This window comes from Schistocerca nitens, chromosome 3 (assembly GCF_023898315.1).
Source record: "Schistocerca nitens isolate TAMUIC-IGC-003100 chromosome 3, iqSchNite1.1, whole genome shotgun sequence".
Taxonomy (NCBI): domain Eukaryota; kingdom Metazoa; phylum Arthropoda; class Insecta; order Orthoptera; family Acrididae; genus Schistocerca; species Schistocerca nitens.
In genome coordinates this window covers 684,716,619-684,729,282 of record NC_064616.1, presented here as the reverse complement: position 1 = coordinate 684,729,282, position 12,664 = coordinate 684,716,619, and the positions used below count along the sequence as shown (strand labels likewise).

Sequence of the window (12,664 nt, the reverse complement as noted above, 5' to 3'; positions counted from 1 at the left end):
CGGTGGAGAGGAAGATACACATTCTAATGTATGGAGACTATGTGTGCTACGATCATTCTTGCAGCAAGTGCTGCAGAGGTAACTGTCATGTGTAATGCCACGCATCAATCTATGGATCTCATAGTGGAATGTAATAGAAGAATATCACTGGGGAAAGACTTATTCATTACAGCTTCTGTTGTCGCATTTAAAATAGATTTGGCGAATTGTTGGTAGTTAACCGCTGCAAAGAGCCACAGATCCTTCCAAGACGCATGTGCATAGCAAACACTGAGCCGTTAACTGAAGAGCAGCTGAACATCATAGAAACCTCCCGTGATGAGTCGACAATTGAGATTAACACTAGCACTGTATTAACACTGGTAATTACCAGCCAATCAGCCAGTGAGCAAACCGTGTGTCAGCAATGGAACGTCAAATAATTCGTGAAGAGATAGAGAAAATGATGAAGGATGATGCCAGTCAGCCATAGCAGAGCCTATGATCGTCACCGGTGGTTCTCATCAGGAAGAAGGATAGCAGCTGGCGGTTTTGTGTCGATTACAGGCAACGTAATAAGGTAACTAAAAAGAATGTTTCCCTCTTCCACGAATCAGTGATACACTGGACTATCTGAAGGGAGCTAAGTTTTTCTCAATCGTGGACCTGTACTAAGGGTACTGGCAAATCGAAGTAGATGAGGCTGATCGTGAGAAAACTGCTTTTATCACCCCTGAGGGCTATATGAATTTAAAGTAATGCACCAGCAACTTTCAAATGCGTGATGGATAATCTTTTACACTACTTCAAGTGGACATTATGTCTTTGCTACATAGATGACTTTATAGTATTCTGCGAAACATTTGATGAACACATAAAAACACCGAGAGCTGTTCTTAAGTGTCTCAGACAAGGTGGCATAAAACTTAATCCAAAAGAGTGTCTCTTTGGAGCAACAGAAATCAACATACTTGGATATCTTGGGTCAAACGAAGGTGTGTGGCTTGATCCAGAGAATGTGAGAGCTATAACGGAATTTCCTATTCCTATAAACAATAGTGATGTGAGAAGATTCCTTAGACTCTGTTCATGTTACTGGCATTGTATTACAGACTTCTGTACCAAAGCCAGGCTGCTCCAAGTGTTGTTATAAGCTGATGCTAAATTTATCTGGAATAAACCTCAATAAGATTCTTTCAATACTCTGTGAATAGCTCTGACGACTAACACTGTACTTGGTCTGTATGATGAGAGAGCACCTACCGAGATGCGTATAGATGGCACTGGGTGTGGTATTGGTGCCATTATGGTACAAATTTCAGATGGAAAAGAGAAGGTAATAGCTTATTCTTCCAGGACACTTACAAAAGCCGAGAGAAACTACTCAACGACGGAACGAGAATTTCTTACTGTAATCTGGGTCATTTGTAAATTTCTACCTTATCTCTTTGTAAAACGATTGACAGTTGTTATAGATCATTATTCGCTTTGTTGGTTGACAGACCTTAAGGACCCATCAGGACGACTTGCCAGGGCGGCACTACATCTTCAAGAATACCTTGCCACAGTGTACAAAAGTGGAAGAAAACATCGAGATGCTGACTGCCTCTAAAGAAACCCCATGGAAGATCATCAGAAGAATGATGCAGATAGTGACTGGCTCACTGCACTTCATGATCTCTCAGATGAACAGAAGAAGGATGTCAAGTTATTACAAATTATACATGCTTTAAAGCACTCAGAGGACGTGAAAGTAGACTTTAAGGTAATTAATGTATTACTTTGCTAGAAAAACTTTGACCACTTTGGAAAGTGATTCCTAAATATATGCGCTTAGATGTTCTGCAGAAATTTCATGACGCACATGAGGCTGGTCATTAAGGATTTATTAAGACATCCAACAGAATCCACAAGAGATTTTTCTTTCCAGGATTATTTAGGAGTGTTCGTCACTATGTGTGATACTGCTGAGAGTGACAGAGAAGAAAGGCGGTTCCTCAGAAACCACCTGCCCGCATCTCGTGGTCGTGCGGTAGCGTTCTCGCTTCCCACGCCCGGGTTCCCGGGTTCGATTCCCGGCGGGGTCAGGGATTTTCTCTGCCTCGTGATGGCTGGGTGTTGTGTGCTGTCCTTAGGTTAGATAGGTTTAAGTAGTTCTAAGTTCTAGGGGACTGATGACCATAGATGTTAAGTCCCATAGTGCTCAGAGCCATTTTTAGAAACCACCTGGCCAACTCATACCAATTCCACCAGCAGAAATGGCTTTCCAAAATGTTGGGATTGACCTCGAACGATCCCTGGCACTTGTTAGTGACAATAAATTAAGTATTGTTTGCACTGAATATTTAACATACTATGCCATTACAAATGCTGTGAAAACAAGTGATTCGTCCGAGGTAGCCACATTCATCATGGAAGGTATTGTATTGAAACGCATTGCCCAAGGATCGGTAATTACGGATCGAAGAAAGAGTTGCCATTGAACATTGTAGCAGAGGTAAACCATTGGTGCAACATTACACATCACATGACGTCTGTCTACCATCCGCAACTAACGGCCTTACTGAACGCCTTAATAAGACATTGGCCGACAGCGTCGAGCAGAGCAACTGGGAGAGGTGTTATCTTTTGTGACATTCGCCTAGAACGCCACCAAACAAGAGACTACAGGATTTACGCCATTTTTCCTCGTGCATGGGCGTGAGGCAACTACGACGATGGGCACTGTATTTCCGTTGCATCGTGACGACATGGACGACGATTACATTGGCCAGGTATCATCCACAGCTGAGGAATCTCGGCAGTTAGCTCAACTCCGCTGGCTGCAGGCTCAAGAAAATGATCGCCGAGGGTATGCTGCGAGTCATCATCCTGTTGCCTACCAGCCAGGTGACATCGTCTGCGTCTTCAAAATGGTTAGGATGGCTCTGAGCACTATGGGACTTAACATCTGAGGTCATCAGTCCCCGTCTGCGTCTTCACTCCTGTTCGGAAGGTTGGTCTCTCTGAGAAGCTCCTCAGGCGCTACTTTGGACCATATAAGGTTATAAGACAGTTCTCTGACGTTACTTATGAAGTCGAAGATTACGACCCCAACACAAGACGGCGAAAGATTAGAGAAATGGTCTATGCCTTCGAAAGAAGCCCTATAGGGATCCCACAACACATAATAAATTCGAAGCCCCAGCATCACGCAACAAGCCGGAAGGTGACAAAAGCCGTAATGTTGAAGTAAGTTCTAAGAAGTCCACTGCCAAGGCGAGCAACTGCCATCAGGAGTTGGAGTACGCAGGACCGACGACTGGTTCCCGGACTAGGAAAACGTAACATCGGGATGCTGATCTCTTACGAGGGAGCAATGGAGCAATGTCGTAGAAGAAGAGAAGAAATTGAGTGTTAGTGTGGTGCAGTGAATATGTAATTGTACTCATATGCAAAAGGGCAGGTGTTCGAGACGCATCCCGTGTGTAAGTTTTAATTTGTATATCCATTTCTATTACCTTCTAGATGTGTCAAGAAGCACTGTTCTGGAACGTTCTGTGGGTGTATGCATACTGTGAAATTTTCCGGCCGGAGACAGTTCGCTCTGTGTTCTTGTGTACGTGTGTGACTTCAGTTCTCAATAAATCTTCGTTGAGTTAAATCTAGTGTTCGTTATTCAAGTAGCTACCACAAGGGCACCCGATTCTCGCTAGCTATGTCACAATATAATTATGAAAAGAGACGGTATGTCTTTTTGTGAGGAGTTTCTTACAGTTCGCCTGGGTGAAAAAAGAATTACGATATCTTAAAAGGTTTCGAGAATATCTAAGATGAACCATGTACTGTACATAAACTGTGTTCGAATTGTATTATCATAAGAAACAAATTTTGTCTCTCTTGCAGAATATACAAGTACATGAATAAAAAGTAGTGCCAGTCTTCTTACTAAAAGGCAGCTAAAGAAATACAAATGATTCAAAGTAAAACGGATTATCGTTAAATTTTGGCAAGACTTAGTACCAGTACAATTCAACAGATCTACTTACCATAGAACTACATAAACTATAAAAATAGTATAATCAAGCAATGAGATTGAAGAAGTAGCTGTGTTAGTTTAAAGACTACAGATATATCATGACCTTAAATGGAAAAGGCGTATTCAAGAACTAATAAAGCGCCTTAGTTCATATATATATTTGCATTAACATGATTATATGAATATGTGATTTAAAAATAATGAAACCACTTTATTCCTCATGTTTCCATTCACTAATAAGCTATGCAGTCGTTTTTGAAAAGGAACCAAATTTAAGGCTAATACAAGAGGGTGGGCAAAAATAGTGAAACAGCAAAAACACAACGACACATTACCATGCTTAATATGGTGTAGGAAAACCGTTGGATTCAAAACAGCCTCCAGTCGTCTCGGAATTGATGAATACAATTCTTGTATGGTTGCAAGGGAATCTCATACCATTCCTTCTGCAAAATAGTGGCAAGTTCAAGTAATGATAGTGGAGATGGACAGCGACCATGCACTCTTGCCTCCAAAACGGACCACAAAGTCTCAATAGCCTTGTGATCTAGTGGCTGTTGTGGCCAGGGGAGATGTGCTCACAAAACAGGCTCGGAAGGGTGGAGCTGTGTGAACAGTGGTCCTGTCGTCTTGCAACACATTACTTCCATTGAGGAACAAACACTGTACCATGGGTTGGACTTGATCAATCAAAATGTTCACGTATCCCTTGGCAGTAATGCGACCTTAAAGAGTAATCATGAGGCCCATGGAAGACCACAATGTGGCTGCCCAAATCATCATTGAACTCCCCCTATATTTCACTCTTGGGGCGTAAACTCGGTCAGAAGTTGAAACCGTGTGAATGAAGACTCATCCGATCAAATGACTCTCTTCCGATGAGCCACTCTCTAGGTTTTATGGCATCGACTCCACGTTTTCCTGTTACGAGTATTTGCATCACTGATAAGTCCTAGTCCTGCAGTCCCCTGCTTATGTATCTCCCTTCGTGTAAGTTTGGTGTTGTCAAGGTTTGCCAATACGACTTTCAGTTCTGCAGTGACTTTTGTATTGTTGGGTTTTGCCCAACGTAAAGTCCCGAGCGACTGGAAAAAAGCGCAGGTGACGCCTTTTTTATAAGAAGGGTAGAAGGACGGATCCTCAAAATTACAGACCAATATCCTTAGCATCGGTTTGTTGCAGGATTCTCGAACATATTCTCAGTTCGAATATAATGAATTTCCTTGAGACAGAATCACCACGGCTTTAGAAAGCATCGCTCCTGCGAAACGCAACTCGCCCTTTTTTCGCATGATATCTTGCGAACCATGGATGAAGGGTATCAGACGGATGCCATATTCCTTGACTTCCGGAAAGCGTTTGACTCGGTGCCACACTGCAGACTCCTAACTAAGGTACGAGCATATGGGATTGGTTCCCCAAGTATGTGAGTGGCTCGAAGACTTCTTAAGTAATAGAACCCAGTACGTTGGCCTCGATGGTGCGTGTTCATCGGAGGTGAGGGTATCATCTGGAGTGCCCCAGGGAAGTGTGGTAGGTCCGCTGTTGTTTTCTATCTACATAAATGATCTTTTGGATAGGATGGATACCAATGTGCGGCTGTTTGCCGATGATGCTGTGGTGTACGGGAAGGTGTCGTCGTTGAGTGACTGTAGGAGGATACAATACGACTTGGACAGGATTTGTGATTGGTGTAAAGCTAACTCTAAATATAGATAAATGTAAATTAATGCAGATGAATAGGAAAAAGAATCATGTAATGTTTGAATACTCCATAAGTAGTGTAGCGCTTGACAAAGTCACGTCGATTAAATATTTGGGCGTAACATTGCAGAGCGATATGAAGTGGGACAAGCATGAAATGGCAGTTGTGGGGAAGGCGGATAGTAGTCTTCGGTTCATTGGTAGAATTTTGGGAAGATGTGGTTCATCTGTAAAGCAGACCGCTTATAGAACAATAATACGACCTATTCTTGAGTACTGCTCGAGCATTTGGGATTCCTATCAGGTCGGATTGAGGGAGGTCATAGAAGCAATTCAGAGGCTTGTAGTGTACCCTATGGCCTACACTACAAACAGTAAGTGTGGGATTAATTTCCTTTATATTGCACCATAACACACGAAGTTCAAGGGAACTATGACAAACCCACTGGTAGAAAGGGTCTTCAGAAAATATGTTACACGTGTCATTCCACACCAAGGCAATTGCGCAAGAAGAGTCGCGTATTATCATAAGAGAGTACATGCTCTGGGTTTCCTGCATGCACCGCAGTCCAGGAAGTTCATGGCAACTATGAAATATCCGGTGTTATGTAGGGACTTCAGAAAGTAAGTTGCACATGTCGTCCCATGCCAAGACAGTTGCGCAACAAGCGTGGCGCACTGTCGTAAGAGAGTACATGTTCAGAGTTTCTTGCAGAGACAGTTCTGCTGCAGTGCGGATAACAGGTCTATCACAGTATGGAACTAAAATTGGGCACCAAGTGGAAACGTACTCCAGAGTAGAAGTACGCGGGACGGTACGATTCTTGTGGGAAAAACGACTAGATGGCACACATATTCACCATGAAGTTCTTGGCGAGATATGGGCAAAACGCGATATTGCGTCCAGCTGTAGTGAAATTATGCCAAAAATTTGACAAAAGTCTCACTGGCGTGGGTGATCGTTTTCGGGAAGTCCACATTTTTCACCATGCGATTTCCATCTTTCACAAGCTAAAAGAACATCGCGGGGTGGAGTGAGAAAATTTCCAAACAATGAAGATGTCCACACTGAGATTCTAGAATGGCTCCATGACCCTAACAGCATGCGGAACAAATGCTATAGAAGAAGACATATGGAGAGGCAAGAGTGCTCTTCTGCCAGCTACAACAAACGTCAGTAACGGCATTATGTGAAATACCGTTCAGGTTTACTCTGTGTCACTAAGCACTACCCAGTGTAATTTCAAACTGTGTCCTAAAATCATGTGATAGTGAATTAAATTAACAAGATGTTACACTGTAGGTCTACCTATTTTCCATCTTGATATTTTCTTTATGTGTATGCGCACTAACAGCCTTGTGGTAATTTAATAACTTAACTAGTCATTTATTTACAGACATCCCCTTGATTATCGCAATTATTAAATTCACAGTTAAAATTTTCTACGATTTCATAAACTGTAAAAAAAAAATTTCCAGTTTGGGGCAATTCATTCAAAACGCTTAAGACGTAAGAAAAGAAAAAACTTTTTTCTTCGCCATACGGCAAGAAGGTACATTTTAGTTAATATTCTTCAAAATAGAATCGCTCTTCCAGGTAGCATAGGAGACGACTTACAATACCATTTTGTATCAGCAAGTCTACTCCACGTTGCTACTCTCTCCCCCCATCCCTCCACTTTCATCCATAGAATCCAATCCCAGCTCTGTATGACAACAATGGAAGATTAAACCAACACTTTTTAGCTGCATTAAAAATAGTTTTGTTCTTAAGATGAAGTAAACAACTCATGAGTAAAAATACTTACTAGGATAATGTTTCAGTTGTTCTAAGTATACAGCACCCATTGAGTCAGTCATAAGGAGTTCCACTTGCATGGTGTCATCTGAACAGTGGACCTTGTACTGAACTGTAACATAAAAAGGATTCGAATATTTTAGCACTGCCACAACTATGAATGTATATATTAGTAAAACAATATTATACAGTAACATCCACCTTGATTTGCTTTAGTTAAATACTAATGAATCATTATAGCTGCCATGTACCAAGTTTCATATATGTTACGATGGGAACGTACTGTCTGTACCACTTTGCTCATGTAAATCGTGCTGTAATGTTCATCACTGATCACATAATGTACGAGTTTGTCACCCGTCCAGCAATTGCTGTACGAAGAAATAGGTACTACTGCATCAGCTATCACTAGGTCCCAGAGATCTTGAACAGAGTTCTGCAAAACATAATTTTACTCTTCTGTTTTTCTACTGTTTGTTCTGTGTTTTATCCAGTTGTCTATACGCCAGATGGAGCGCACGAACCAAAGGTCAGAAGGTCTCCCCACGCTCACCACCTGCGGTGACTAACGCGTTACTCTCTTGCGCGGGAGTAGAAGTCTCCAGAACGTTGAAGCGAAAGTAGCGAAGAAGAACCGAAGACGTGTTAAGAAACCGACTCGGTCAGTAAGTACTCGAGGTAAGGATGACGCCCGGTACTCACAGCCATGTCTCCGCAGTATCCTTTCTTTCAGGAGTGCTAGTTCTGCAAGGTTCGCAGGAGAGCTTCTGTTAAAGTTTGGAAGGTAGGAGACGAGATACTGGCAGAAGTAAAGCTGTGAGTACCGGGCGTGAGTCGTGCTTCGGTAGCTCAGATGGTAGAGCACTTGCCTGCGAAAGGCAAAGGCCCCGAGTTCGAGTCTAGGTCGGGCACACAGTTTTAATCTGCCAGGAAGTTTCATATCAGTGCACACTCCGCTGCAGAGTGAAAATCTCATTCTGGAAACATCCCCCAGGCTGTGGCTAAGCCATGTCTCCGCAGTATCCTTTCTTTCAGGAGTGCTAGTTCTGCAAGGTTCGCAGGAGAGCTTCTGTAAAGTTTGGAAGGTAGGAGACGAGATACTGGCAGAAGTAAAGCTGTGAGTACGGGGCGTGAGTCGTGCTTCGGTAGCTCAGATGGTAGAGCACTTGCCCGCGAAAGGCAAAGGTCCCGAGTTCGAGTCTCGGTCGGGCACACAGTTTTAATCTGCCAGGAAGTTTCATATCAGCGCACACTCCGCTGCAGAGTGAAAATCTCATTCTGAAATGATCCAGTTCTCAGAAGTCAACCATGAAACAGAACGCAAACGAAAGACACTTTTTGTTTAGAAGAAGACAAAAAATTATATTTCTTTACAGAACTTAATACTACGGCGGTTAACATCTTATTCAAGTAGACCTACGTATACTCCAGAAAATCTGATTTCATTCATGTCATGATGGTTTGTTTCAGTTCTTGAATGACTACTCTGAACGTTCAACGTACAGTATACATGAGTTATCAAAAGAAGTTATATGTTGAGGGGACTTGTTATCAGTACGAAAAAATTTATGTGGGAAAGACAGCATTTTTGTAATTTATAGTCCAGCTAATGTGCCATATTTTCGAAGTACGAAGACGGTTACCGAGATTTTTATTCTACAGACTTGTTCTGTAGCATCCAAACTCCAAAATTAGTGTATGATATCTGAACGTGCAACGATAATTTCACAATGTTACTTCAACCGTACGTCTATGGAGATTTGCAGGTGAAACAAATCCGATGTGACTTTGATAGTAATACTGGCTATTGAACGTAAAATGCTGAATATGCTATCCTTTATTAGTGATTTCTAGCGTTTATGGTGTACACTGAGACACTTGGAATAAATATTTTCGATTTCCTGCGGTCGTAACACATTCGCTATTAATTCTGTCACGGAGACCGTCAGCGGAATTTCATGGCGGTGCTCAGCTTGAGTGACCGATGCCAGCTTATAAAGGAAAAACGGAAAAAAATCAAACATTGGTAGTAGTAATGGAAATTAAATGTAAAAATAATAATTTTTATAATTACACAATCATTATTTGTTAGACAGAACTTTCCATTGTTCTTGTGAAGATCTGTAATGCAGTTGTTTTAGAAGTACAACAAGATATTCAATTGTCCCGTGAAAGTAAGGTTCTCCTCTCATTTTATTTCTTTTACATGCTGCTGTACAAGTAATCGTCGTCCTAAATACTTCACATTTTCACAACGTTAATGTGGCTTACGTGCTTGTATCGAGTTTCATCCTCTTCACATTTGTATCCCCACCATCAGCAACAGCACAGCCGTAACTCTACGGTCTGTAGGTGTTTATTAGAGTCATTTACACATGAACGTTACACGTATTACAGTTACTTTGCGGAGGAACTAGCTAAGTGAAATAACAGTTAAACTGTCGCCAGAAGAAGCATGTCCAGCGGCAACTCATCTCCCAGAGGGCTGTCCTTCACCAGCAGTGAGAAGCGTCTCCTTCACTGTTTCAAAACGCATCATTAGCCACGTCAGAGGCTGCGAAGCTGGCGTCACCGCTGGAAATGCCACGTTCGTTCCATGCTCACGAAGACGGCTCGTACTCGTACCATCTACATCGCCTGCTGTTACCAAGACAAGGCACATGCTTTATTTTACCGGTGGGAACCAAACCTGTTAACGCGATTCTGAACATACTGCAGTGAAGTTGTTACGCCGTGAAAGCTGGTGGTATGTAACCAGAAGCCATCTTGCGGAAATTAACTAGTCTTGTTGCGACCCTCTCACTGTGCTCTTACTCTCCTGGCTGCTTTTGTTTCCCTCAGGACGCCGGCATATTTCCGGACTGAAGTCACAATTAACTAGAAATTCAAAGCTACACCGCGATGAACACGCGCACAGATAGCTGCTAATTCTAAAACAGCAGATCCAAACAGTTCGTTCACGTAAACACTTTCCGATAAGTAAAAATGGTGAGCAATTTGTACATGCGTTAAGTCACAAACAGGTTTCAGCAACACAGCTGTGTATCTGGCAACACAGCCACTACCGTTACACTGGGACCTAGTCTATAAGCAAATGTCTGAATAACATTCTATACGCGTGTATCCTTACTTGGACGTAGCTGATGAGTATTGCCCGCGACACTGACCAGCAACACTCTTCATGCATATGGGATGTTATGCTATTAACGTCTAATATCACGATGTTTCCCTTGTTAACTCTTCACCGTAGTGCATCCATTACCTACGAAATACATGAAATGTATTCGTAGCTGCGAATACGAACAATCATAAGCTATATAAGAGAATGATGACAATGACAGTTTGTGCCGCACCGGGACTCGAACCCAGATTTCCCGCTTTAGGCGAGCGGTTGCCTAAAACGCTGTAGCTATCCGTGCACAATCCACAGTTAGACCCAAACTTCCATATGTTGTCGTTCTTTCGTCACAACCTGTACTCGTATACACATTATGTACTTCCCACACAGGGGACGACATTTTAATTGGAAGTCGCTGCCTGGTATCGACGAACTAATACGATATAGCACTGCAATATCGTAATTACCTACGAAAGCTCATACCTACTACGTTAGATTCCACTAAGCCCGATTGTTACTTCCAGTCGTCTGCTGGCATTCCATCTCCAAATACAGTTTCTTAAAATACCCATCTAAGGTTACACGTAATAGATAACATTAGGAAAATTCAACCCACATTAATGATTAACTCCTATCGCTAACTGCCTGAATTATTGTCGCATAATTTTCCTAAGTAGCCCGTAGTAATTTTTGTATCTGATGTCTGGTAGACTGAAATAACTATCGGATGTGCATGCTGGGACAGTCATTTGAGATATATGGGAACATATGGCATGGAATTCACAAGTATTCCAGAGTATTTTTGTGCCACGACAAAGGGGCTGCGCCGAATGACCCTAAAGTTGTCTATCGACTGACTAGTCCCACGCGTGAGGGTAATGACAATAGGAAAATGCGATACAGGTATGTCCTCGGCTATGACCCTTCAAACGCAGAGATGATTTTCTCCAACATGATTAGTTCATTGTAACTAACTGAGAACCAAGAGGCGCCTGACGTCGTCAGGGGTACATCTAGGCAATTGGGACCTTTTCATATTTTCCATACAGATATTTCGGACCTGCCTCTGCGCGTTTTGCTGTGTGAGATTCAGGTGATAGTCCTGGCTATTTTCGCAGGCGGCGTGTAGACTGCAGACGTGATTACTGACAGACTGATTGATCGCCAAGAGACTATAGATTCTTTTTTGATCTACGGGCTGTTCAGCTTCTAGGTACAGCCAGGGACGAACCAACGCCTTCTGAAAATTGAAAACATCACTCACTCCCTCGTCCGCGTGTAACACGCACTTTACTTTGTCGAGGATATAATGGTTTTCACAAATGCATTTCAGTGTTCTTCATTTCTTCAGTTTTTTAGTAAATATCATTCTCTTATACTTCAAATTTCCGTATTTTTTCGGATGACTGTTTTATTCCATTTATCACGGGGGGGGGGGGGGTTATTTCAAGATGATGATGCATTCAACTGCACGTTCTGGACCCGTTCTCTTCTTGGTGAATTTTGAACACAACAGAATCCAAAAACCGAGTGATGTTTCTCAAGTTGAATGCCCAGATCGGCCTGAAGATACGAATATTTACGCCTTCCTTCAACATTTTGAATGCTCTATCTTTAACATATGACTCGAATGTTTAAAAATAATCTTGAGTGTCTGTCAGTTGCTAATTATAATAATTTATTCGGTATTATCAGTATTATAACGGCAACGATTTGTTCTAAAGTGGATGCTTAGGGAGGATTTTACTACCTGGAGAGATATAATATATATGTAATTCTATTATGTTTTAAGATATTCATGTAACAGACCACACTTTAATCAACAAATTAATAAGTAAAATAAGTACTTACTTAGATTTATGAAGCTCGGCAAAATGGTAAATAACAATATGTCACATATCTTAAAATTCTATGACTATATTAATAAGACATCCAGAGTTGAAAGCAGGAGTGCATCTCCACTGACTGAATACGGAATACGAAAACCAAGCGACGTGTCAATTTGAGGTATAAGAGAAACACATAACACTGAGGTACGAATTTAGGA

The 12,664-nt window shown here is 41.9% G+C and overlaps 1 protein-coding gene across 1 annotated transcript in view; it reads right to left on the bottom strand.

Annotated features, from left to right (window-relative positions):
* LOC126248644 (uncharacterized) overlaps window positions 1-12,664 on the bottom strand; it is a 144,339-nt gene that overhangs the window by 60,534 nt on the left and 71,141 nt on the right. Inside the window, exon 2 of the mRNA XM_049949826.1 lies at window positions 7,510-7,611. Coding sequence (XP_049805783.1) covers window positions 7,510-7,611 — 102 coding nt within the window. The remainder of the gene's footprint in view (window positions 1-7,509; window positions 7,612-12,664) is intronic.